General features: G+C 37.4%; 1 protein-coding gene across 4 annotated transcripts; it reads left to right on the plus strand.

The window, feature by feature from the left end:
• Positions 1–458: 458 nt before the first annotated feature.
• Positions 459–21,527, plus strand: LOC132142196 (FERM and PDZ domain-containing protein 1-like). 4 transcript variants are annotated; one of them, XM_059551861.1, is made up of 17 exons: positions 459–614; positions 5,205–5,309; positions 8,697–8,834; positions 8,947–9,110; positions 11,025–11,127; positions 11,298–11,343; positions 11,927–12,031; positions 12,752–12,847; positions 13,342–13,467; positions 13,671–13,790; positions 14,387–14,523; positions 15,203–15,326; positions 15,601–15,693; positions 16,464–16,646; positions 16,742–16,886; positions 17,351–18,430; positions 18,589–21,527. In XM_059551861.1, exons 3-17 carry the CDS (start codon positions 8,734–8,736, stop codon positions 21,201–21,203), a joined length of 5,238 nt encoding a protein of 1,745 aa, XP_059407844.1. In that variant the 5' UTR covers positions 459–614; positions 5,205–5,309; positions 8,697–8,733; the 3' UTR covers positions 21,204–21,527. The 4 variants fall into 4 exon arrangements, with proteins under 4 accessions (XP_059407844.1, XP_059407846.1, XP_059407845.1 ...); XM_059551863.1 differs by having other exon boundaries at positions 8,730–8,834; XM_059551862.1 differs by lacking the exon at positions 459–614 and adding an exon at positions 4,971–5,102.
• The last annotated feature ends 393 nt before the right edge of the window (positions 21,528–21,920 follow it).

Genomic DNA, 21,920 nt, shown 5'->3' on the forward strand with positions numbered 1-21,920 from the left:
GTTATTATATAATGTATGCAAACATACCAAAAAAGGCAGATATCTTCTTCTTCCCTTTTTACTGTGATATATATATATACATAGGCCTACATACATATATATATATATATATATATATAAATTGCATGTGCTACTCATCATCATGTTCATAATGTAGTATGTCACTTTAATGTCTCATAATATTAATAATACTTTTTTAAATAATACACAATTTAAACCAATCACATAAATGAAACATACTTATATCATTATTTTTATTTTTGTCAATTGATACTGTACTTTGACAATAATGTCAAACAACGTGTGTAAAAGAGCAGTGCTTATAAACCTTCAAGCAGTGGAAATATGCGTGCATTTCTGGTGTTTATTGACGCTTTGGCAGCAGAGAGAGAGAGAGAGAGAGAGAGAGAGAGAGAGAGAGAGAGAGAGAGAGAGAGAGAGAGAGAGAGAGAGTCGGACTGATCAGACGCTGAAAGCAGATTAAACGGTTAAAGTGTCTCTGTGAAACTCCCGTCGGACTAAACCGCCTTCACTTTATTTATTTACCTTCCCAATGACTCTTCTGTCGTCGCAAGGCGATGGATAGTCCATGAAAATGTTACTCTTCGTGTGAGGTGAGTGATATAGAGCATGCAAATGTTGTTCATTAACGCTATGAAGGTGAAGGCGCGTCTCTGACGGGACGAGGTGAATTTGACAGATTAAAGGGAACTGAGTCAGTGTCACTACGCTTTATCAGTTTTTCACAGATGTAGTTTAGATTGCAATCAGGTGATAGATAGTGGATATTCATTAGACAGAGCCACAACTGAACAAAAATATGTTTTTATTATTATTATTATTTTATTTTTTTTAATAAGCTGTTTTGTAGACGCTCATTTCATGGCTAATGTCTGTAAAAAAAAAAAAAAACTGTTAAAACTGTAATAATAGCGCTTCTCTATGATAGAGAGACTCTACCCACAGGCAGTCTTATTATATTATCTTCTTACAGCATTTCAGGGAATGCCAGATAACCTTGTTTATGTGAGTGAGAGATTAATTCATTGTTTCCTTTAAGAGATGGAGCTTCTACAAAAATGCATATTAATATAAAGCCATTCATTAGTAAGCTCAAAAGGTTCACGGTTCATTTAGTGTAGCCTGGATGATTCATAAGGGAAGTTGGGTATTAGTGCATTTAGTACAAATATGGCTATTGTGCAAGATCCGCAGCACTTTTTCTTAAAATTCATACATTTGATTGATTCAGGTGCAAACATTACAAAACATGCCAGTTTTTATAATAATTAGTATATGTAGTAAAAACCAAAGGGGCAGACATCAGGCAGGCTTCGGAAAGGGCCATAATTCATTTATGCTGTTATTTTTAGGAGCAGCTGAATACTGTGAATTCTTGATGCCTTGTATTCGTAAACTTATCAAAACAAGAAGGTGCTCATATATCTGCCCCGTTTAAAACCTGATAATCTAGTGATGATATGCTCAATACGACTAAAAAATTGTTACAAGCACTAATGCTTTAAACATGTGACTGTGCTCTTGCATGCCTTACACGATAACACAGACAGTTTTATCATAGCACATCTAGCTTTCAGGCATGGAGCAGCATTTTACAAGCTGCTAACAGCTGAAATTGGGCAATTTGTGGCAATATTCATTTAAGTGGCTTTTGGAGAGGGAGATCTCCAACAGGAACAGATCTGATTATGCTCTCTATATGAGAGGTAGTGAAGCCCCCAGGGCAAATGACAGCTCCAATTACAGACACATAAATTCAGCACATGCATTTGTACATTAAAAAAAGTAGGCTACACATATATCCAAAAAAAGTAATATGGCATTAAATTGCTGTGGAGAGGTAGAGACTGAGCATTCAATAATATACATACATATATTTAGCATGTTTTTATTCAGTACTGATTTCATGAACTCATGCATGCAGACATATGCAACCATTAAATAAGTCTAACTAAAATTGTCAAGTAAGTCATATATACACACTACCATTGCGTTTTTTAATTTTTTTAAAAAGAAATGAATACTTTTATGCAGCAAGGATGTATTAAATTAATCAAAAGTGACAGTGAAGACAAACATTTTTTTACAGAATATTTATATTTCAAATTGATGCTCTTTTGAACTTTCATTAAAGAATCCTGAAAATCATCACAGTTTCCTCAAAAATATTAAGCAGTGCATATGAGCATATCAGTTTGGTTTCTGAACGATCATGTGACACTGAAGATCGGAGAAGATTTTCTGCTTAAAATTCAGGTTTAATATCACAAGAATAAATTACATTTTAAAATTAGCTAAAACAGATAATGGTATACTGTAATAATATTTCACAATCTTACTGTTTTTTTTCTATCATTTTGATCAAATTTAAAAGTGTATTCATTTGTATATATATGTGACCAATTAAAGGAAAAACCAGTATGTTGAGAAACCATGTGATGCCAGAGCAACAAAGTCTGAAAGATGAAACACCATTCTTGCAAAAGATATTCCCTCCTTTAGTGTTTTGATGATGGTGGTAGAGATTGCTGTCTAAGACGTCAGCCTATAGGCCACGCTTTAAACGCAACATTTAAACATTATATATGCTCTGTCTCTTCATCCACCAAGGGGTCCTTGACCTGCAAAAAGGTTGAAGACCCCTGACATAAAGTTTAGTCAGGCCGTTATGCTGATGTCAATATAGTGATCTGACTGTCTGTCAAGGTCAGTAAGCATCTTAGTATATCAAATAATTTGACTATTTATGACAAGGCAATGTTAGTTTGGATCGTAAAATGTCATGTGGTGTGACTACTAAAAACCATAAAGATATTAATTAATTCATGGTATTTGTAATAAATATGTTTTACCTTGAAAAAATATTTTTGTCATTAAATTGAATTTAAAACAAAAAACAAAACTATGGAACCAGCATGAATAAAAAGAATGTGCTTTTATAAAAACTTGGCACATTTAAACTGGATTAGAAGCTTTCCTTTCATTTAGTGTTAACACACTTTTATTTTTATTAAATTATATTTATTTCCTGTTTTATGCCACACCTCTCTCCTCATGCCATGCAGACTCCTAAGCCACAATCAAAAGAATAAATCATGCAATGCACATATAATCATAATAAATGTATTTATTTAGCATCTCATTGTTCAACCTCACTGTCTTCCTAGCTTTCTCTCTTTCATTCTTTTCCCTTCCTTCTATATATCTCTTTCTAATTTCCTCAACCCTCTTCCATTCATCCTTTATCTATAACCCCCCCACCTCCATTCAGCTGCCTCTGAAGATCAAGCTGCTCTGCCACTCTTTCACTGTCTTTCTGTTTTGTTGTGCTTGTGTGTGTGTGTGTGTGTGTGTGTGTGTGTGAGTGAGTGGTGAGGCAGCATTATCTAGATGCATTATTAAAGTCTGTGCACTCTGTGGTACTCTTTCACACTCTGTAAGTCTGAAAGAAGAGTTTAAGGGCAATGATAGGATTACCGAAGTGTTTAAGGAGAGCTCGAAGGATGCATGCAGTGCTGGGAACTCCATAAATATACATCTACTCATACAACAGCGAAAAAAACCATCAAAAGCAGCCATTCAAGAGCGTTATCAAATTGAATGATTTACTCTTTTTCATTCATTCATTGTCCAACTGTACTCTCATTGTTCAATGTCTTTTTCTATAGGGCTTTTGTTTTGCATTCTTAAAAGATTTCGCTTGATTAAAAGAGAAAAACACAAAAGTAACAAAAATGAAGTAATGTCACTGAAAGACTCTGAAAGACCAGGCAGGCTGTGGTTATGAAGGAAAATAGCACTGAGAGAAGGAAAAACTAAGGAAAGCAGAGAACAAGCGGGTGAGAGGGTTTTAGCACTGTGTTCATTAATTATTCAACAGCTGGGAGCTGAAAATGTTCAGAGGGGACTCCGACAAGCCTGATGGTTCTGTCTTTCTTTCTCTCTCTTAATCTCCATCTCAGACTTCCATTGTCATTTTATCAGTGTTGAGGAAGCTACTTTGTAACTGTTTATTTATAAGCTTCCCATAACTCAAAATAGATATATAATTATATTTGAAAAAGAATAACATTATAAGATTTAAGGCTATTCAAGAGTGGAAACTCTTTTTTAAATATAAGATAATATTATTTATTTCTACAAACAATATAAATCATATTGCACTAAATAGATATTTTAAATTGAAAATTAAAGTGAAGTGACATTCAGCCAAGTATGGTGACCCATACTCAGAATTCGTGCTCTGCATTTAACCCATCCAAAATGCACACACACAGAGCAGTGAACACACACACCCGGAGCAGTGGGCAGCCATTTATGCTGCGGCGCCCGGGGAGCAGTTGGGGGTTCGATGCCTTGCTCAAGGGCACCTAAGTCGTGGTATTGAAGGTGGAGAGAGAACTGTACATGCACTCCCCCCACCCACAATTCCTGCCGGCCCGGGACTCGAACTCACAACCTTTCGATTGGGAGTCCGACTCTCTAACCATTAGGCCACGACTTCCCTTCAATTGATCATGACTTCCCTTCAAATTGAATTTCAACCACTGAATTAATGGAAGCAAATTTGGAAAGTGAAATAAAATGGACTGGAAATTTGCGTGTCGAATATTATACATCAAATTTTTAAACAGTGAATTCTGGAAGGTGAATATGAATTATTGAATTTAGTTTTCTTTTCTTAGTTTTCATTTCACCATGCTTTTTTGTTTCAAAGACATATGGCATTATTTTACTTCCATGATCTAACCATATATTTAGGTTGATTTATTGCAGGAGTGTCAAACTCAATTCCTGGAGGGTTTTTTTTTGTTTCAACCCTGCTGCAACACACATACCATGTAGTTTTCAAATAAGTCTGAAAGACTTGATTAGTTGGATCAGGTGTGTTTAATTAGGATTTAATCTAAACTCTACAGGGCTCCGGCCCTCCAGGAATTGAGTTTGACACCTTTGCTTTAATTTCTAAATAACAGCGTGAGATAAAATATCTCAGGTGTAACCATAGACCGTATATAAACATGGACGTAGTGGCTGTGACGTCACCCGTAGGTTTCTGAAGAGCATTTTTGAAGCCTAAAGTAGGTGCAAAGTAGGCAAAGAGGTGGGACTTGGGTGGAGCTGAGGAACAGGAATGAATGTTTAAAAAACATCAGATAACATTATATGTGTCACTTCGACAGAACGGAGGACCCTTTGGAGTTTCATCATGGCAGCATGTCTTGATGCAGAGGACCATTGGATCAAGAAGAAAATAAAGCGCCTACACTCTCTGGAATTCATTATAGGTGAAACAAGACTTCTGAATCTTTCTCTTTGCTCACATTAACCTGCAAAAGTCCAGGTCCAAAACATCCACATAGATGCAGTGCAAATGGATTGGACAAAAACCTCAAAATTCTTCACACTGCATATAGTTTTTCTGAGCTAGCAAATAAAATAAAGGAGTTTATTTAATGTTTAGCTGAGTGAGTGCGGAATCTAAAAGTCCTTTAGATTGATGAGTAGACTCAAATGATCAAATGAATGCAATGAAGAATTGGTGATACAGTCCACAGAAAAGTTCTTCACTGAGAGTATTGAAACATACAGTATCATCTGATTCTAAGGTAAGTGTGTTTGTGTGTTTCTGTATACTGTTCTATCCATATTGTTGTATGTTTACATGTGTGTAAATGGCTCAGTGATCGGCTCAGTGTGTGACGCAGTAACTCTTTGTCCAAGCCTTTACATGCCTAATCCAATTAGAACACTTCTCAGGCCGTCTGCCTGTAACATTCTGTGTATGTAGACTCTAAAAAACGTAAGTAAAAAAAAACAGGGTCAACTGTGCTAATTGTAGGAATTTTCTGTATTAATTTTTGAATTCACAGGAATTTTCACCAAATCAACACATTGTATTGTGTTGTATTTTAGGGCTGAAGGAAACTTAACGCAGGGCTTGCAAAATCGCTAGCCCAACATCTCAGGGCTATTTTGTTTTACGTCCAAAATGCATCACCGCCAAGTTGCAATCATCTTGAATAGTGAAATAAAATCCCTTGCTTGATTCTCATTGTTCACTTGCTAGTAAGGGTGAAACGGATCGTATAATCATTTGCACGTGTTTCTAAGTCTTGCCAATTGAAACATTCAAGCGCTTTAAGTCGGTTAAGTCATATGTGAAGTGAACAATCATATGCGTGTCATATATTAGATCCGTGCATTAGATCTTAAAGGGACAGCAGCCTATATACCTGCTGCTGCCTGTGTCATTAATGTTAATCAAACAACAAAATACAATAGGCTTGTAACTTACACACAACTTAGACACAACCCCTTATTTTTTTTTCTTATATTGTAGGGTTATAGCATAGTTTAGACTGCTGAAAGATCTACTACTGGTTAGGATCCTATAACTGATAGACTGAGTGTACGATTTTAAGCTATTTAGCATTGCTCAGTGCTAACGTAACATAGTAATCTTAATCTGTCCTGACTGGTCCACTACCTGTAATCCTCCCATGTGAATGAATTGTAGACTATTCTTTTAAGTAGTTCATCCTAGCCATTAGCGTTAGCTGCCAATGCTAATGATGGAGTACAGCCATTATCTCTCAGAGAGCAAGCATGAGCAGACCTTTTTTTATGATGGAACATGGGCGTGAGGGGGAATTAAACCCCACTCTACAGGCCACTAATCTTGTAGAGAGAGAGAGAGAGAGGGAGGGAGGGAGGGAGAGCAGTAAACTGAAATGTCTCATTGTAAAATTCATTGACTATGCACCCCTTTCCCAAATCTATAACACTGATTTAATTCCTGGATCCATTTTAGTGATCTAGCAGTTCACAGACTCCTAAATGTAATTGAATAATTCTGTCTTTAGTATATAATATAATCTTAAGGTCTTCACTGGCTCCTGATTTTGCTGTGAAAAAAGGCCATACTTCCATTATAACCCTATTGATTAAGACGGTGCTGAAACATATATGATGAATAAAATATATTAAATAGTGCTGAAAATGTAATGAGATTTGTATAGGGAGACTTCTACAATATTTGGTGCCTAATCCTTTTGAAGACGGAACGGTGTTGTTGGGGGATGTGTTATCCTTAAGTATAAGCTTTAAAGAGAGATTTAGAAAGAGGGATCTATGGATGGATACCTGCAACGCCTTTGTGCTTAAAAAAAGAAATAGAGAGCTGTTTTTTTTTTAGTGAACAACATGGTTAGGCAGAATAGCTGCTAATATGTTATTATCATTTATTATTAAAATTATCAATATTTAATCAGGCAAAAATAATGCAATAACTTGAATAGTTAATTATAACAGAAAGTGATTTATAGAGTGGAAAAAAGGCAGGTGCACAATGATCAAGAGGTGTTTTTCCTTATCCATAATGCAAACTGCCTGAGGTACAAACTGTTCTGGAAACTCTTCAGAGAGCACGTTGTTGTTTTTGCTATTGGGATCCTTCTTTTGTGCATTTGATGCTAAGGTAACATAATTGTTATGGTTGGAAATTATGGGTTAGTTATTTTAAAAAGTAAAGACCAGTAGGGAAATAAAATAATTTTCAAGTATATCTTAACCATTGTTACAGTCCATTTCCTATTATTATCTGTATTATCTAATAATTAATTTTTGCAAAAAAAGTTGGCATGCATTTAAACCTTTTGTTCACTGTAAAACATTTAAAAAAAATTAATGCATGTAATGTTCTTGGTCAGTTTGGCTCAGCCCTTATTGAGTTGTTGTAGTTTTTTGAAAATGCATGGGAAGATGTTTATATATAAACCGGGTTGGTGGAAAAAGTAGGTGGTTACTCCTGTGCAGTAAAAATGACTGGAGAGTAGTGCAGTTTAACAGCTTTGATGTGCTGTATGCAGTATTGATAACATTGTTGACAGCAGTAAAATAAATGGAAAGTGAGATCCTAATCCTGTGTAATCTGAGAACATAATGTGATCATGAGTCATGATCTCCTGGGATCTCTCTCTTTTTTGTCACAGTATATTATTTTTATCTTTTTCTTTGTTGGTTCTTCTCGTTGTTGACCACGAGGCTCCAGATTGTCTCTCACATTCCCTGGTGGGACATATTTGATATTGAAGCACAATAAACTTCAACCCTACATAAAAAGCAATTCTGCAACAGCACCACAATATGCAGAAACTACAATATAAAGGAAGACCACATTTCATACGACAGTACAGAGAAGAGTGGTTGACTACACATTACCAGTATATTGCTGTACACCATTTTGCTTGCCACAGCTATTACCATTACAAATGTATGCAGTATGATGTATACAGGACTGTAAACAGCATAAATATTGTACAGCTATATATATATATATATATTAATTGAAACTGAACAGTATTACCTGTGCAAATTTTCATTTTTGGGTGAACTATCCCTTTAATGGTTACATGACATGAGGTAAACAAATATTTTATATTTTGGTAACACTTTCCTATTTGTAATATATTTTCACACAGTACAAGTTGCAGCCTGACATGGTTTTCCTCCCCTTTTTGATTGATTGATAGAATCAGCCCTGATCATGAGCTGTTTTTTAACAATCAGCCAATGGCCGATTATTGCTTTAATCAGCCGATACGATTATTGGCTGATACATTACATGGCCGATGCATCCCTAATTACTACCTTTCTTCCATTACAATAAATAGTGCCCCAATGGTGACCTTTCACCCTGTGTGTAGCTAAATGGAGGAGCGGGACCGCAGTCGCTCACCATCTCGCAGGACCAGCAGAGTAGAGCAGGTGGTGGGACGCTGGCTTCGGCGCTCCAGAGAGTCCATCAGCCGGTACCATTTATATAAATCTAAGAATGACTGTGTGAATGAGTACATTTGCTTTCGTGTTTAACAGGATCACCCCCCCCCCCCTCTCTCTCTCTGTCTCTCTGTCTGTACACAGAGAGCGTGTGCTAGAAGATGGGCAAGTTGCCGACAATGGCTCCCAGGAGCAGAGGAGCTGTCCAATTAGAGTCACCGTTAAGATCCCTCTTGACCCCACCCTTAACTCCCATGGCTTTACAGTCTCAACACACACTCCACCGCAGGTGCTGGACGTGACAGAAGGTACATTACACACCATCATCTCTAAAAATGCATGCATCAGCTCAAATGAATTCGAAGAATCGTCTTTTACAGTGTAGTAAGGTTCTTCCACAATCAATTATTAATTAAATATTATATTAATTTTATTATAGTATTTACTGTGGATTGTAAAGTCTGCACTCCTCTGAGCCTTCTTGGCATCCTTTTTATCATCCTAACATGGAATGAAAGCACTGAAGTTAAGCATTATATCTCAGCCAGGTGGCTTTGGTAACTGTAGGACTTCCAAATTAGCTATGAATAACACTCACAGGGGTAACAGCCAGGAGACCTTTGGCCATGCATTATCCCACTATGAAATCTCCAGGCTAGCTTGTTGGTGGGAAAATGTGCACTTTATGAACTTATTCAAATGTTATTGTAATATAAAGACAATGACCAGGTCTGTTGAGGCATTTGATCTGAGGCAACACTCTAAACAAGGTGAATAAAGCCCTGCTGAGGTTGTTACATTTTGAAGTTAGATTCTGAATATACAGCACACAAGCCCTTCATGGAAATCGATAAAACAGCTAGCGTGCATTAGCTACCCAAACACGCTTCCATTACTACAAAAAGGATACTGCTGTAATATATTTATTGCTCAAATAAACTCGAGTCAAATTGTATTATATCTTCTAGAAAATTTCATATTAAAGGTACAGTTACGTAAAAATCATTTATTTTCAATTTAAAATATTTTATGATGTATTCTGCAGATGAATCAATTAGTGTACTTTTTATGGCGTATCCATTATATAGAAGAGTTTTACATTCATTTACTAAGATCAAAAGTTGTATCTGCTAACGTTAGTTAATGCACTGTGAACTAACATGAATATTAACATAAGTAATATTAATAAAAGTTCATAAATGCTGTAAAATATATCGCTCATAGTTAGTTGATGTCAGTTCATGTATTAACTAATGTTAAGGTCAAGGTCAAATTTATTTCTATAGCACCTTAAAACAACATGAATGTTGACCAAAGTGCTTCACAATCTCAACACAGATGCACATACAGTTAAAACATAGCATATCAAATACTTCAAACCAAAAACACATAAAAGATAAAAATAAAAATAGGGACAAAAGCCTAGTAACGACACAAAAAAGTGCAAATTACATGATCATTTCAAAAATGCATACAGCTTTTAGACGCATTTTAATATGCTTGTGCAAAAAGGTACGTTTTAATCGATGTTTTAAACACTTTTAATGTAGGGGAAGCTCTAATTGATAGTGGAAGTGTATTCCATAGTTTTGGAGCGTAAACTGAGAAAGACCTATCACCCTTTGTTTTCAGACGGGTTTTTGGAACGTTTAATAATAACTTAGATGACGATCTAAGTGATCTCTGAGGAGAATATGAACTTAGAAGTTCAGATAAATAACTAGGGGCGAGTCCATTTAGAGCTTTAAACACATAAGTGAAAACTTTAAAATCAATTCTGTGTTTAACAGGGAGCCAATGAAGAGAGGCCTGGATAGGTGCAATAGGTGTTAAGAGATGAGACCTTATTTTAAAGTGTTTAATAGTGCAAAGAAATCTGATTTAGTCATACAGATGTTTTTTTTTTAATGTTGACTGAGCATACGTTTGATGATTGAAATGTGACCCAGCAGCTATTTGCATGTATTGCCTGCATGTAGAGCAACATGTTGGCTGACTCGTTTGGCACATAGAGCTTCATCTACAGGAAACTCTACTCTTGGAATGGCTAAAGCCATCTGGTTACCCAACAGCCAGTAATTAGGACAACATTAACACTTTTTCACAAGCATTCTTATAAAACAGCATAACTATTTCAAATCAGGTTGGCAATTGAATTCTAAACCTTGTACAAATGATTGACAGAAATACAGTATCATGATATGTTTGTCTGTTTTTAATAGGTGGCCCTGCTGATGGAAAGCTTGTCCCTGGTGACCAGCTTTTTAAAATTAACAATGTTGCTGTTGATGATCTATCTACAGAGCAGGCTGGTGACATCATCAGGTATGTGAGCGTTTATGTGAAACTATAAAATGAGCTAAATCCAGCTGCCCAGGTGTCCAGTTTCTCATGCGGCCAAATTTATTATAAATGTATATCTTCAGAACATATGCTATGACATCTGGTCACTCTAGCTGCATTTGTGCCAGTGATTCTGCCATACTCTTTTTCAGAGAATGTCAGAACACCATAATACTGACTGTCCTGAGAAATACTGTGGTAAGTGTATGTGTGCACAGTTAGATAGTCAGTCTCTCTCTCTCTCTCTCTCTCTCTCTCTCTCTCTCTGTTGTGTCTGAATGAGGCATGGCAGAGGGATGTGGTATTGTGCTGCATTATGGCAGAAGGAAGAAATGATGACCAAAAGTTTTTTAATAATAATCAGGCCCAGAGGAAATCTGCACACAGAGCTCAGCAGAAATCTCCCTAAATGTCTGCTGATTTTAAAGTGCCTGTGAATTTTGTCTAATTTGATTATGCTTTCAGCTTCCAGTAACCCTATTAAACACATTTTACACTAAATCCATCCATTTAGCAGAATTCTGTAGATTTCCTTCAATTGCCTTGTATAAAAACAACATAAAGATGCATGTGCAAGATCTCAGTCTGGGGTCTGGAGAAGCATGGTGCCTCCCTGTTTGCAAATCTTACTTTATTTCTCAATGACAGGCATGCCACAGTCAATGCAGAGACATCTGTCAATGCCAGTGCAATTTTGCAATGAATGTTTGTTGAAGGAGTATGTCACTGAAGGTCAAACATGTCCATAATTGTACTGTTTGTCATTATGGATGTGCTATAGGGGCCAAAGTCGTCCTTCATAACTCCAGAGAAGAGAGCCAAGCTGAAGTCAAACCCAGTTAAAGTGAGGTTTGCAGAGGAGGTGGTGGTCAATGGTCATTCACAGGTTTGGGACATTTATGTTCATTCATGCTGTTAATAATGGATTATTCAAATGTGCTTACTAACAAAAATGATTGATAAATAAAATGAAAGACCGAATATGAACAAAAGATGAAGAACAATAGAGAGGCATTGATAGGGTCTTGGGCAAACCTCAGTCAATGATTTATCAGTAATTTATTAAATATTACATTTACTGTTAATCAAAATCTTTGTATAGCTGTGCTGACATGGTGTATAGCAGCAATATATACAGGTGGGGGATTTATCATAAGTTATATTTATGATAGAGCACCTTCATAAATATTACTTCATAATACAGTCCACCTAAAAGTAAAAATATAATTATTTCATCATTATTTTGAATTAACTGTTTCTTTAGGTGGATTGCTGTGAGGATGTTAATTTTCCCTGACTTGATATGTTTTTAATTAACATCTAATTAAACAAACCCATTATCAAGCACACCACAGAACTAAAGCAGTGATAAAACTGTTTATCTTTTTTGTATGCAGCTTTCAGAGGGCTTAATCTTTTTAATATGATAATGAGACGGATAAAATTAGATTAACCAGAATTATTTTAACACTTTATTGAAACAGCCAGTTGTTTGATTAATATAGTATGTGCGCTATGACTACCATGTATTTTACATATATTATTATATTTGTATATAATAATGATTATATTGATTTTGGATCCTATATTGACCTCTGACCTCCAGGGTAACTCTCTGCTGTTCCTGCCAAATGTTCTGAAGGTCTATCTGGAGAATGGCCAAACGAAAGCTTTTAAATTTGAATCTAAAACCACTGTCAAGGTACTGTAATCATATTTATTCACTATAGTCTTATATGTTTATTTTTCAGTCTGCATTTATTATATTGCCTGTTTTATAATGTTCCCTCCACAGGCAAAAAAAAAAAAGTAGATTTGTAAAGCCATGTTTTATACACTTATATGTTATATACACTTCCATTTAAATGTTTGGGGTCACTAAAATTAAATTAATATTTTTTTATTCAGCAGGGACGCATTACATTGATCAAAAGTGACAGTACAGGCCTTTATAATGTTACAATGCTGTTCTTTTGAACTTAATATTTCTGAAGGATCATGTGAGACTAGAGTAATGGCCACAGAAAAGGTCTTTTTGGTATCACAATAATAAACTACATTTAAAAAATACCATCGCTGTACAATGGTACCGTCATAATGGAGCTCTTCTTAGCTTTAACAGGTGTTGTGCATTACAGTTCTCTATATAATTTCACATGCTTCGTGTTTTCTCTTATGAAATGTGTTTTCCATCAGGACATAGTGATGACTCTGAAGGAGAAACTCTCCATCAGCCGTATTGAACACTTCTCTCTGGTGCTGGAACAACAATACAGCACCAGCAAACTGTTTCTCCTGCATGAGGAAGAGATTATTCAAAAGGTACAGAAGGTTTCAAAAGGTTTGACAGAAAAAACAAATCCATACAGGTTTGAAACACCTTGAGGATGATTATAAATAAAAGAATCTTCACTTTGCATGAAAATGTTCCTTTAACAACTTTAGTTCCTTCTTTCTACACTCATCTGTAATTGTTTACTGGCTCACATACAGTATTTCTATCTAATACTCTTTACGTGTGGCAGGTGGTGGAAAAGAAGGAGACTCACGACTACAGATGTCTGTTCCGTGTCTGCTTTCTACCTAGAGACTTTACAATCATGCTCAAAGAAGATCCTGTGGCCTTTGAGTATCTATACTTACAGGTGCATGCTTGTGTCTGTGTTTAACAGGCATATATTTTAAAGTAATATCACCACTGATTGATGTTAGATTGTTTCTGAAGGAATAGTTTACCCCAGAAATTTGTTGTGGCTGAATATTTCCTCACCCTCAGGCCATCTGAGATGTTTCTTCATCGGAAAGGACCTATACACAAAAATCCTAGTCACAGTAACAGACAATTATTAGTCCGATAGAAAATAGACTCGTATTTTGACCAGAAGTGATGGTTGTGTAAAGAAAGTAAGTGTTTTGTAAAAAATAAAAAATAAATCCATCAAGTCACTTTAATGTTAACTGATATTTGATCCTTTTTGGGTGAACTATTCCTTTAATGTAAAATACAGTCCTTTTTTTGTGAAGTATGTTTATTTGCATACTTTTGTATACCGGTTTGTCCTCAAATGTGAGCTAATTGTAACAAAGCCTCAATTTGGAAAAATTTATTCATGAATAAAGCAAAGATTGTTTTGGGGGTTAGCAAATAGTCATAATTATCTGTATAATAAAACAATAGAAGTATATAATATGTCCCCATCTAAACATCTGAATAAGTGTGTGTGTGTGTGTGTGTGTGTAGAGTGTAAGTGATGTATTGCAGGAAAGGTTTGCAGTGGAGATGAAATGTAATACAGCTCTCAGACTGGCTGCTCTACATGTTCAGGAAAAACTAGCCAGCAGTGGACAATCCCTTAAAACACCACTCAAGGCCATCATGTGAGCACACACACACACACACACACGCACACACACTGTGCGGTAAGTGTCCATACTATTTCCACTAACATAAGAAAGCTTGCTGTTGCATTTTTTTTGTTATTATTCTTAGTAATTGCAATGCTATTGAAAAGTTTAAGGTCGGTAAGCTTTTTATTTAAAGAAATAAATATGCATTCATAGGTATATGAATAAGTAGTATTTGATGAAAATATATGGGATTTCCTTTCCATCAAAATGCATATGAAAGTTTATTAAGTTGGACAAAGTTGGATTTTTTTTTTCATCAGTTATGTACATTAGGGATTTTTTTTTAAATCTTATTTAGTTTTATATGTTCGTATTTTACATTTTGTTACCATATTTTTTTGGTAAAAATTTGGCAACCCCAGCTTTCTTTTTGTACACAAATTCCACAATTTATTTTTTATTTTTTAAAGTGTATTGTATGTACTAAAGAGTACTAATACTTAATTGATACTTCGGCCAACAAATAAACAGTTAAATAGGGATCTGATGAAATTAAATTAGAGTCAATATTTTCAATAATTCAATGCCAATAATTCATTGCTATCTTCATACCTATTTTGGCATTAGCATATACATTTCAGTCCCACTGTACTGCACAACCCTGAAGTGTGTGTGACACTATTCTGTTCTGTACTATTTCTGTCTGAAGGAAGGAGTGGGGTATTGAAAGCTTTGTGTCCCACACCTTACTGCGAAACATGAGAGAGAAGGACTTGAAGAAAGCCATCAGTTACCACATGAAAAAGATTCTGTCTCAGGAGCCCAAACAAAAGGTGTGTGCATAAATGATTTACAAGAACGTAAATCATGCACATAATATAAAGTAAACTGTAAAATTAAAAACCTGTGGCAGTATGTGCCAGTGATGGTTTTAAATTGTTTTGATATATGCCATATTACTGAATGATACTAAATCTAGGTTCAGATGATGGATTTTACTCTGAAAAAATAGCATGGTTCATGAAAAAAATCTGTAGTGTTGCCATTTTATTTTATTTTAAGTACTGTATGAAACATATTTACATTATTTTCAATGTGTTTTCATAGGTGATCTCAGTGGATCAAGCTAGACTGAACTACATGAATGAGATGTCTGAAGTCAAGTCCTATGGAGGAAAGGCTTTTAGTGCCACTATGATGGTAAGAGACGCACTCTGAGTCTTAACAGCCACTTTCAAACATGAAACCCATTAAACTGCAGTAAAAGTTTGACAGTAAATGTACTCCACCTGCATTTACACATGCATTGGCATACAACTTTCATCTGTATACTCACACTCACACATCAGCACTGAAAATGGCATTTAAGATGTTAGAGAGTTAAGTCATTTCTTTCAAAAACACTTTCTCACTGACCCCAAACTGTTTGAACAGTAGTGTATTTTTTCCATGTTTTAGTGACTGTATACATGTGAGGAAATATTTATTAAATTTTCACTAAACATTAAGAAAGCATAGACAATTAATAAATTGTGTTAGATATTTACTGTGGAATAATAGGTAGAATGCTATAAAATATTATATAAAATGCTATAAAAACACACTTTTACTAGAAAACAATGGCACTAAAATGCTGTTAGAATTTTCATAAACTAATTCTATCTGACACTTCAAAGACCATTCTTGCAATTTCAAACAAATGTTGCAATTTCACATAAATAATTCTACATAAATGTAAATGTAGATGGCTTTAATGTGAGATGTGAAATGTAGTGGATCAATGTTTGTTTCCATACAAATGTTCGTAACAACCCTTTTGGTTTATCCCCCATCCTTCCTTCCATTTTTTGCTGCTGTCCATTCTTTCATACATCACAGTCTTTATCACATATCTTTCTTTCACTCTCCCGGTTTCTCTCTTTCTCTCTCTCTCTCTCTCTCTCTCTCTCTCTCTCTCTCGGTTTAACTAGCTGCAGGACAGGGAGTCAGTGGTGAGTTTGTTGGTGGGAGCTCAGTATGGGGTCAGTCAAGTGATCAACCACAAGCTGAGCATCATGACCACCCTAACTGAATTTAGCTCTATTACCAGAGTGGAAATATTACCTGAGTCTGACAGAGTTAGTCTGGTCAAGATCTACTTGCAGGATATAAAGGTATATATTACAGTACATAATCATACATCTACATATGTGTACAATTCTTTCATTGCTTTCTTTTTTTAATATTGGCACACTTTTCCTGTCTTCAGCCAATAACCTTGCTGATGGAGTCAGTGGCAGCTAAAGATTTATTGTGTCTAGTTGCTGGATACTGTAGGCTTCTTGTGGACCCCCAGATCAGTGTGTTCCCCTGGTCAAATAATTCAAAGAGCCACCGAATATCAGCAGAGGAAGGTACTGAATTATTGAATTCTTTGGTCTGGCAAATCAATTTTGAATTCTGTAAATCCTATTGAAGCAAGAGAAAACATTGCTGCTCTGGTTTAAACAAAAGAAATCTTCATGCTTCAACCAGAATCTAAAAAGCTACACTTCCACTCCACACTGCTCTCATACTCAAGTTGTAACAATGTTCTAAAAATCGCAAGTTGTGATATTAGGTTACATTGAATTTTTAACAGTGGAAACTGTTTGCATCTTATCAGTGCTTATAAAATTATAAGGTATATGACATTTGTCATTACTGTGAAAAAAATGATTGTGACAAACACAATCAGATCATCAAGTATCAGCAGAGGAAGGGATCGTCTGTTACTGTATGTCTAAGGAACTGTAAAAAAATGTGACCACTGTTTGCATGTTGTCAAAGAAAATTTACTGTATCTTAATTTTGTCTGTGCTTCTGCCATTGTGTACAGGTTATGTGTCACACTGTGGCAGTGACTCTGACGACTCAGACACAGACGTGGATGCTCTCCTTGCTCATGTTGCTAGCACTGCCAAAAGCAACAACACAGCAGATAAACCCAATGATAAGCTACCAGAAGAAGCCGAAAAAGCACAAAGCTACATGGAAAAAGATGAAGAGGTGGAGAAGGAAGGAGGCAAAAAAGAGGAAGTGGTTGAGAAGAAGGAAAGGGAGGAGGACAAAGAAACCAGCCATCAGTCTATAAATGGTAATAATGGAAAGACAGTAGAAATAGACGATGAGAGTGTGGGCACAGAAAAGGAAGACAAAGGGCAAGAGAAAAACCCTGAACAACAACAGTGGGTCATCGTTGTCGATGACCCATCATCTGAAGCATCCGATTCATACCAAACTGAGTCACAGTTCATGACCAGCATGTCGAGTGACTCTATAGATGCCCTAGAGGAGGACGACCTTATGACCTACTTTTCAACCAGACGCCCATGCCATTTACCAGTGAAAAATTCTTACTCCTGTGAAGATCGCTATTCACCGTCATTGTCTCCACGGCATCCGTGCAGCAAAGATTCTCACTCCCAAAGTGACCTGTGCTCTACTGATTCCCATTGTGAACCTGATATAGACCAATTCTTTTGCTCTCCTGCACTCTCAGATATTGCTGAATGTCTACCTAGTCCCCCTGCAGCCAGTGAAGAGGAGGATTGTGAGGAGTTGGGAATAGAGGATGAGAAATATGAAAAGGAGTCACCTGGAAAATGTCCTGAAAGCACCCCACCTCCACCTGTGGACTATGTGTTCACATTTGAACAAGGAGACACTAGACACTATTACAATATCTGCACCAATGTTACCCCAGACAGTGCCCGGATCCTTCCACAACCCCTATCTCCTTCAGGTCCCATGGAAACACAACCAGATCAGGAAAGAGGGGAAGCAAATCACACAGAAACAGTGCCAATATTTCAACCCCCACCAGGGTTTGGAGACAGCAGTTCAGATGACGAGTTCTTTGACGCTCAGGAAAGATTCACACCAGCTGAAAAACCCTGCTCAACTTCCTTAACTAGAGGTATGACATGGGGGAAATTCCCCATGAAATGTTCTCAAAATATTTCTATAACATGTTGTAGAAGTTAAAGAATTGAGTAAATCATATGAAAAATAGTCATGTGGAGTTTTGTTAACAAATACTCACCAAATGTATTTGCTGATATTTCTCTTTTATAGAAAATTCAGAAGAGTCAAGCACCATACAAGTACATAAGCACCCAAGCCGGAGGGAGAAGAAACAAAAGGAGCAAGATAAAATGGTTACACAAGTTGAATTGTCAAATTTCAACAAAAGATCCAAAAAGCGTCGCTCATTCATGGAAACAAGTTACACATCCCTGGTATCATTCCCAGAACAGGATCATTTAGAAAACAGTTATGGAAATAGCATCCCAAACTATTCAATTAACCAAGGTGCTGGCCGAATGACGTGTTTTGAAGGCGGATGCTCAGATCAAGGTCCATGTCCAACAGTCTCATCCCTCACTGATTCTGAAGGAGAACCAGCTCAACTGGAATCCAAACCCATCAAACCGTCCAAAGTCAATGGATCAGGACCACATAATCCCACTGTTACACAAGTGGGATCACACACAAACAAATCATATCAGCGCAAACAGCAACTTATAGAGATGGAACCAGATTCCATGGAGTTCAAATCAGTCAATGAACTAATGTCTACTGCATCGCCAGCTATAGTAGCAGTACGCTCCCCCATAAACCTACAGGATAAAGTAAGCACCAGTAACCATAGCAGAGATGATCAAGAAGAGGGTGCAGTGGGAGGTCTAGTTGAGAGACTGTTTGGAGACCACCTGTTCTTTGATATGTCTAAAGGACAGTGTGATAGCAGTGTTTTAATTGGTCAAAGAGATGATAAGGTAACCAAACAAAAGGAAGAGTTTTTCCAAGGCAGTTCAGTGACTCAAAAGAGCAGCTCACTGCCAAGACTAGGCCAGATATCCCCATCAAGTTTATCCTACTTCCATGTCCCGAGTATATCATACACCACAAGCCCTGATGTAGACAGAGACAACAGTTTTGTACATCTAAAATTTGGGATGGGAAAGCACTCAGTGGAACCAGCAGAGAGGACCAGGAGTCAGAGTATGTCTGGATCCCTTGGTAGTGGTCCATCAAGGCACTTATTTTCCCAGCGAGTCAGAGGACCAGAATCTGAAGAAACTGACAATAATTGTGACACGTCACTCCAAGATTTGTCTTCTGGTGTTCTGTCTTATAACCCAGCCCAAAGGTTCCTTCTTACACCCTGTTCGTCCAGCATCCTTGGGCGACTCTCTTCCTCAACATTGCGGGGAAAGATCCAGAACCTTCCCCTCTACTTATCACGTTCCCAGGAAATGCTAAATGGCAGTTCTAATGGCAACGGCAATGTTAAACCTGTGAGAAGACTTTCAGAAACACAACTACAAAAATATGAAGTTGAACTAGCAAAAGAGGCAACTGAGGATGTGACGTTGAATGAAGGTTCTCCTGAAGTTACAGAGGTAAAAGTGGTTACCATAGTATCTGAAGAGGTCACTGAGGTCATTGAGGAGGTAAGAGAGGTCAGCCACATTGGCCTCAAAGCATGTGGACAGCTGAAAACCAAAACTAAACCTAAAGAGTTTTCTGAAATCTGCTCCAGGGCAGACAACTCTCTCCAATTCAGCCCCTCATCCGTAGTGGTTACAACACAGAACTTAAATGGACCCTGGGGCGTGGTAACGTCTAGTGGGTTACAAGAATGTAGCCATCCACCCTCAAGCACAACACCCCATAACTTTAACTCTAGCTGTGGGGTTTTCGCAAACTGCCAGTCCAAACCTACCATAGCCCAGCCAAAATCATTGCTCAGCCCAAATCAACATGAGAAGCCAGACCTTAGTTGCAGCTCAGTACTGGCTATGGGGTGTGACAGTGTAATGGAAGGTGCTCAGACACATTTAGAGGTCTGCAATACAGTATACACAAACTGTTTCAGTGGAGTTCTTGACAGCGCCAGCTTTGACGATGAACTCACTGTATATGAGTTTTCCCGCAGAACGAGCCAGGGTGAAACGGGGGATGCTGTGCAGACATCTGTCCCCCTTTGCTCCCTCTCTCCATCACCTGCATCTTTCTCTCCTTCTTCTCCATTGCCCTCATTTCCACCTCTAGTACTGCCTGCATCTTCCTCTACAGAGCTCAGTCCCCTTCTGTCTCCATTGGATGCTCCTGACTGCTTCATTTCGCACCCTCATGAAGATATCATCACTTCGCTGCTGACTCGTCAATATCCCCTACCACCAACAGGATTCCTTTCTTTGCAAAGGGATGTGGATACCCTCTTAAATGTTCTTGCTGGCGCTATGAAAAACCAAGATGGGGTCCACAAGCACCCCAGGGATGCCTGTGTGGCTCACTTTTCAGAGAACAAAAGACGATTACATGCAGAGGCTCGGAGGCTTTTAGCTGGATGCCAACGCGTAGTCAGAGTTGGGCAAACGCCAGAGGAAACACTTCAATCATTGTCTGAAAGCTTCTGCTCACTAGTACAGCTGACAAGTGTGTGTATATGTTTCTCTAACTGCCAGCGATGCAGGGAGCGCCATGGCCAAGCACTTACAGGACTAGCAAGTGTTGCAAAAACGTATCTGGACTTTGCTCGGGCAGCAGAGCTAGTGGGAAGTGCTAGCGAAAGAAAGACTTGTCATGATCTCAGTATTAAACTTCTGGCTCGCCAGTGCACTGCACTAACCACCTCAGTCTTCTGCCTTACCCAGCTCTTTCGCACTCTCACTGCCCTTTAGTGATGTCAAAAGTACCGATGTCTGTACTGAAATGTAAAAAATTTGATGATATCAGGTTTCCCGCTAGCATTTTGAGCACCGTTGTGTGGATTCTCAAACAGGTTTGATTGGCCATTGTGTTCACATGCTCAACAGATATGTCTGTGATTGGCTACAGTTATCATTACCTCACGCTCTCCATCGAACGCTTACACAGATACACACAGGAGCGTTTGAAAGCCATGTCTGTCAGCGGATCCCTAATATATCTGCTCAAAGATGGATCCACTGATAGACATGGCTTTCAAATGCTCCCATGTGTCTCTGTGTAAGCGCTCGCTAAAGACCATGTTAGCAGGAAATGCTGGTATTGTCACATTCTTAAATTTCAGTTCCAACTGGAACCGACATTGTTACTTTTGACAACACTACTGCCCTTTGCCCATTCAACAGTTACATTGAGTATTTTCTTTTCCCCACAAAAATGGTGAGAAACCTTTCAGAATAACTCAGATAGACCTGGGGCATGTTCCATAAAACAAACCAAATAAACCAGGCTTATTTCAGTTAGTCAAACTTATTTTGAACCTAACTGAAATAAGCCTGGCTTATTTGGAAAACTTGTTTTATGGAACAGCCCCCTGTTGTGGTAAAGAACATCAACACTGAGGCAGTGTCCAAGCCATACCAGTAATAAGCGTGCACTATACACTCACACATATACATGCACTGAAACAT

Source organism: Carassius carassius, chromosome 6, assembly GCF_963082965.1.
Source record: "Carassius carassius chromosome 6, fCarCar2.1, whole genome shotgun sequence".
NCBI classification, from domain to species: domain Eukaryota; kingdom Metazoa; phylum Chordata; class Actinopteri; order Cypriniformes; family Cyprinidae; genus Carassius; species Carassius carassius.

Coding starts and splice junctions, on each gene's coding strand:
- LOC132142196 (XM_059551861.1), top strand. CDS start 8,734: ATGGAGGAGCGGGACCGCAGTCGCTCACCATCTCGCAGGACCAGCAGA. Junction 13,468..13,670: donor AGGAAGAGATTATTCAAAAG/GTACAGAAGGTT, acceptor TACGTGTGGCAG/GTGGTGGAAAAGAAGGAGAC. Junction 16,887..17,350: donor CCGAATATCAGCAGAGGAAG/GTACTGAATTAT, acceptor CATTGTGTACAG/GTTATGTGTCACACTGTGGC.